This window comes from Sorex araneus, chromosome 7, assembly GCF_027595985.1.
Source record: "Sorex araneus isolate mSorAra2 chromosome 7, mSorAra2.pri, whole genome shotgun sequence".
NCBI lineage: Eukaryota > Metazoa > Chordata > Mammalia > Eulipotyphla > Soricidae > Sorex > Sorex araneus.
In genome coordinates, this window is record NC_073308.1 from 34,388,682 (window position 1) to 34,394,681 (window position 6,000).

Below are 6,000 nucleotides of genomic sequence, written 5' to 3' on the forward strand. Positions count from 1 at the left end.
ACCCCAAAACCAGGAAATATAAAAAGGGAGGCTGGGAGACCCCAATAGTAGGGCTCTGTTTTGGGGGGAGGGAGAGTAAGTGGGTCACCCCAGAAGCTCAGAGACCTTAGGAGAGGTTCAGGGGCCCCTGAAGGGAAAGCCCTCCCCCACCCACGTCTGTGGGCACCACGGGCCTCCCTCAGCACTTCCCTCAATCAGGCACCCGCCCCCTGGACACCGAGGTGGAAGGACACTGCCAGACTGGGGGACAAGTTAGGGTGGGGCAGGCCCGCCTCCTGGGGCCAAATTCAATTCCCCCTCAGCTTGATTACCACACAATGGGGTCACTGGGGTTCAGGGGAAGTGTTGGCAGTAGGCCTGGCCCAATGGAGAGAGATGACACACACAAGTGCACGCATTATTATAGGGTAACACACCCATACACACACACACACACACACACACACACACACACACAAATGACTGCATGCATAGAGAAAGGTTGGAAATAAATTCACTTTTCCTCTTTAATAGCTTTTGGGGGTGGGTTTCTGTCTTTAAAGGGGCCTTTTCTCACCCAATTGTGTTCAGGGGACCACAAGGTATAAATGATTGACCGCCCACAGGGGTCCTTGCAGTTCAGCCCTTTGAGCCATCAGGGTTGAAACTTGGGTCCTTTTTATAATTTTATTTTGTCTTATTTCATTTTATTGTTCTGGGGTCATACCCAGCTGTGCTCAGGGCTCACTCCTGGCTCTGTACTCAGGGATCAAACCCAGAACCTGGTGCTGGGTCGGCCAGGCGCAAGGTAAGCCTCTCCCTGCTCTACCCACTCAGACAACGACAGCTCCTGGGCCCTTCGCCCGTTGCTGCCTCCAGGCCCATTTTCGTGAAATAGTCACAGCTCCCATTCTGCTGCTAGGAAAACTGAGGCCAGAAAGAATAACTAGAAAAGGCTCCCCAGGGCTCTGCCCCAGCCCTGCCCTCAGCCCCCCAGAGCTGCAAAAGTGAGGGGGGGCCTTGCCACCTCTGTCACTTCCCCCTGTCCTGCGCCACCACACTTCCGTGCTGAGGTTTTCAAAAGCTGAGACCCAATCAGCCAGCAGAAGGGTGCACCCCGATCCCTCTGCCACCCCCCCTTCCGGACCTGTGGTTACCCAGCTCACTTCCTCCGATGACATAAACCCAACTCTGCATGGAGGCACAGCCCGGCCCTACGGGACCTCCAGCGAGGTCCTGGCTTCGGGGTCCCTGACCTGCCAATAGCTAACCACCAGGGACCCTGTGGGCAGTGGCTGGCATGGATGGGCCCTGGGCAGGGTTCCGGAAGCACCCCCTCCCATACCTCACTGTCTTCTTGGGTCCCAACTCTCATTCAGAGAGACATTCAGGCAGGCAGCAAGAACTCAGAAGTGGCCAGAAAACCCAAGCAAGGGTGTCCAGGGGTGTGCAGAGTTACTGGCTCTCCCCAGGAGTGGTGCAAGAGGAAAGGAAGGAAGTCAGGCAGAGATAAGTGGGGTGGGGCAGACTCAGACCACAGGCCGCTCCCCTGCGGCAGGGGCACTGGAGCTGGGGGCTTGAAAGGGTCTTAAAGAAACATACCACGTGACTTGGCTTCCTTCCCCAATTTCCACTTTGCCAACTCACGTTTCTTAATAGCCAGCCCTTCCCCTTCTCCCGGCACCAACAGCCGGCCAACGGGCTGACTGGCAGGTCAACCCCAGCCTTGCCCACAGGCGCCTGAGTCCAGAGTTCTCCGCATCTAAGAGGATTCCCGGATAAAGCCACCTGGTTGGAGAGGCAGGCACGGGAATCTCTGGGTGCAAAGGGAGACCTGGGCTGGCTCCGAGAGGTTCCAGCCCCAAGTCCTAGAAGTCACTTCCTCTGGCCTCATCAGGCACCACAGGGCCCTTGGCCTGGCACTTCTCACCTGGCCTAATCTAGCAGCAGCTGTAGGCATCCCCAGGTACACACGCACGCGCGCGCACACACACACACATGCACACACACACACGCACACACATGCACACATATTCATACTTGCACACTCACGTGCACCAGTATGTCCTGGCCAGCCCTGCCCCAGGCACAAAAGTTGTCCTGAGGATGCCGGGGCACTTGATCAGGAGAGATCTGCAGAAAGTTCACAGACAGCGCGACCTGGCGAGCCCAATCTGCTGCCCTTTCACAGAAGCTCCGCTCACCCCAGCCCACCAACCCGCCTCAGGGGAATTCCTCTCCAGCCCCTCAGGGGCACTGTCTGCTCCCCGTCCCCCCCACGCCTCAGCTCTCTGATTAGGAGCTGGGCGCTGTCCAGGCATTGTCTGCCTTCCACAGCGGCTGCCCGCTGACGCCTGGCGTGTGCCGGGCCGGGCGCTCAGGCTGGGATAGGCGGGGAAGGCGGGGGCACCTTGCAGGGTCCCCTGAAAGCTTGGCACTCCAGATGCTCAAATCTCCCCATCCCTCCCACCAGACCCCAAGCAGGGGTGGGCACTGGCAAGGGCGATCTGAGAGGGCTGCAGCGATGTCACCCCCAAGAACTGGGTCCAGTGGGCAGGCCCCGCTCCTCTGTAGCGAGGATCCTGGAGGGGGCCAGAGGGCTCCTCCAGATAAGGGCCAGTCCCCCCTTCCAGTCACCACCCAGTCCATCCTCGGGGCCCTGATGGGCTGGGGGCACTTTAGCTCTCTCCTGCAAGGTAGGATCTAGAGGAAACCCCTATGGGAGGGGCACCCCAAGCCCCTTCCTTCCGGCCTGGCTCAAGGGGGTCCATTTCCCCTCTGCAGATGCATTTACACATGTCCTCTCTCCCCCCAGTACCCCCAGTACCCTACTGGCTTCTGCAGCAAGGTCACCCGCCTGCAGCGCTGGCCCCGCCTGGCCAGCCCCCTAGGCACCTGCGGGCCTTTGTCTCTCCTGGCTGGCAGGGGGCCCCCCCGAGCCCCAGCCCGTCACTCCACCCTGAGCTCTGCAGGCCTGTCAGGTCAAACCAGGCAGCAAGCGGGAGATTTTCCACCGTCCTTTCTGATCCTGCCTAGCGGACAGCGGACGGACATCCCGGGATCTGGGTAACCTCTGACCCTGGGGCTCTGGGACAGACGCGGCCTCTCTGACACGCCCCGAGATGAAAGCTCATCCCCACGCCTGCCAGCAGACTCCCTCGCGAGGAAAAAACCCCAAATCAAAAGTGGGGCGAGGTGTGTGTAGAAGGCATCTGTGCCCACACAAAGGACGGCTCAGCTGGGCAGTACTTGCTTCCCTGCACCTCACTGCCCCCTCCTCGGAGAGCCCCCAGCCACGTCCCCTCCCCTCCAGATTGTCAGCTGATCCCTTCAAATCCCCGGGAAGCCCGCAGGCCTCCCGCTAGCCCTGACCTAGGGCTGGTCAGCGCCTCCTGCCCTCGTGGGGGCACAAGCTAGGGACACCCACCTCTTCTTCGCCCCTTCCCTTCCCTCTTGGGGCAGGGCAGAGGGCTCGCTCCCCATGCCCGCCTGCTCTGACAGCCTCGATCTTTGTCTTCAGAACCGGCTCCAGGCAGGGCTGCCGGCCAGGCGGGATCACAGCTCCGAGCAAGCCCAGTGGGTGGACGAGGGGACATGGCCCCTCCGTGTCCCGTAAGAGACAGCAACCCCCTGGGGGGGACGCCAAGAGGAAATAGAGCTCCGGCCTGGGCCAGCGCTGGGTGTGAAATACCGGATTTCCTTGTTTATTCGATTTTCTGATCATTAAGGGCTACCAGGGGGGCCCCAGTGCCCACCCCCACAAAGCCACCCACCGTCCAGCAGCCCCCCACCCCGCCGGCGGCCGCTCCCCTTGCAGCCGCGGGGCCAGCGCGGCGTTCGGCGGGGAGTGCGGGCTGGGGCGCGGGGCGCCCACGAGAGACAAAGCCCGCGACGGTGTGGCCCCCGCTGCCGGTCCCTACCTGACGGCCACCTTCACGCAGCAGTCCCCCTGGCCGGCCATGGTCCTCTGGCGCTACGTCCCTGCGCCAATCAGGGGCGGAGGTCCGGGGGCCACTGTCGTAGGCAGCCAGCGCGGCCGCGGGACGTGGGTACGCGCGCACGGCTGGCGGAGACTGCGCGGGCGACCAGAGGTGACATGCTCGCGGGCCGCTGCAGGGGGGCTCAGCCGCGGCCCGGGGCGGCCCCCCGGAGCCCGGCCCGCACGTCTCGTCGCGCCATCGGGCTCCTGACAGCCCGCGGCGCCCCGCGCTCCGCACCGCGCCGCACGCGCGCACACACCTCCCGCCCGGCCGCAGCCGCGCGAACAAAGGGGGCGGGGGCCGGGCCGGGCCGGGACCCGCCCCCGCGCGCCGCCAGCCACTCCGGACTCCGCCCCGCGCGGCCACCGCCAATCCAAGGCCCAGGCCGGAGGCAGGGGCGGGGCTTGAGCCTTTAAAGGGCCCGCTTGGCTAGCGTCCAACAGCGGGCTTAGGGAGGTGGGGGGAGGGGAGGGTGACCGGGAGCGGGTACAACCTAGGTTGTCTTGTCCTGGAGAGAGAGGACAAGCAGAACTTCCGCCTCGATGAGACCCTTGTTTCGTACATGGGAAACTGGGACGCAAAGCGGGAAACTACCCAGGGTCACCAGGTGGTTAGAAGCTAAGCGTGAGTAAGAACCAACGTCCCCCAGCGGTTTGTAGAAAGCACCAGGAAAGATCCCCCTGGGCGTGTGTTTCAGTGAATTTGCTAGCCTTTGCCGAAGGAAGTTTTTGCCATTTCCCCCCACTCCAGTCTGTGGTACTTTAAAGATCGTCCTGGGCACTTCCCTTTTGCCAGACCCCTGCACAGCACTGACCTTTATGACCCACAGATGACCTCATTGGGCCTCATTGATACTCTGCCCGTGGTGGGTGTGGGAGCGGAGGGTGGGAGTGGGCAGCGGGAGCCTGTGGGAAAAGCAGTAACAAAGGGGGCACTCAATCCTGGCACCTGGGTGGAGGTTGGGGTCGGGCTGGGTGGGTGAGGGGGCTGAGAAGCCAGCTGCCTTTATATAAAGGACAAGGGAACTTCTGGGACCCTGAAACAGGCCAGTGATGGAGGAGAGGAGGGGGGGGTCCCTCTCCAGTCCATCCCTCTCCTTCTCAGACACCTTCTCCCTGCCCCCAAGCCCCAACATTGGGGCCATTTACAGGCCCCCTCACCAGCTGCTGTCCCCTCCCTCATTTCAACCAGCTCTGGAATGAGCCCAAGAGGAGGGCCCAGCTGCAGCTCCAGATGTGGCGGAGTCTCCCCCGGGAGGGAGGAAGGGGTGTCTGACTCCCAGCCTCTTGCATCACCCGCAGATGATGAAACCGCGTCGGATTTTGGCGGTGGAGTCTGAGGGTGCATCTGTCGGTGTCATTCTCCTCCGCAGCCTCCCCCGTAAACTGGTCCACTCAGTGACCCAGACCCTGTTATTGCAAAGGCAAGTTTCAAGGACAAGTAGACATCCTCCCTCCCCTGCCCGCCACCATGGAAATAGGAGCGCCCAGGCCCAGCTATGGCCTGAGAGCAGGGGCAAGGGGAGGCAGTCTGGGGGGCAGCACTTGAGCTTCTGGGGACTCTCCCTGCTCTAGGAGCCCCTCCCCCAAGCCCCCAGAGGAGGAGGATGGCTGGGCTGGGTCAGATCCTGGACATTCATCCTGCGGGTAGACTCATTTTCTGACCTTATTTGTTTGTCTGTTTGTTTGGTTTTTTGCTTTTCGGGTCACACCCAGCGATGCTCAGGGGTTACTCCTGGCTCTGCACTCAGGCATTACTCCTGGCAGTGCTCAGGGGAGCATATGGGATGCTGGGAATCGAACCCAGGTCTGCCTCGTGCAAGGCAAATGCCCTACCCGCTGTGCTATCACTCCGGCCCCCATTTTCTGAACTTATACACCAATGTTTCCTGAAGTACGTGAGACCACCCCCTGGGAGGGGCTGAAACTACTGGGAGGGGGCAGCAGTGGCCTTAGGTGCCATTGAGGGGTGTTTCCTATTTGCTGACTCCAGCACATACTATTGGTGGCTCAAACTTAAAAGGTCTATCCATATGTTAGCG

At 61.6% G+C, this 6,000-nt stretch overlaps 1 protein-coding gene across 4 annotated transcripts in view; it reads right to left on the minus strand.

The window, feature by feature from the left end:
- Positions 1-4,243, minus strand: part of KIF21B (kinesin family member 21B) — a 42,902-nt gene extending 38,659 nt beyond the window's left edge. For 3 of the 4 annotated variants that reach the window (XR_008631044.1, XM_055144461.1, XM_055144460.1), the window contains exon 1: positions 3,900-4,243. Coding sequence is in view for 2 of the 4 variants with exons in the window: in XM_055144461.1 (XP_055000436.1) it covers positions 3,900-3,940 (41 nt within the window). In the remaining 2 variants the exon portion in view is untranslated. The remainder of the gene's footprint in view (positions 1-3,899) is intronic. The other variant, XR_008631043.1, reaches the window with a different exon arrangement.
- Between the last annotated feature and the right edge of the window lie 1,757 nt (positions 4,244-6,000).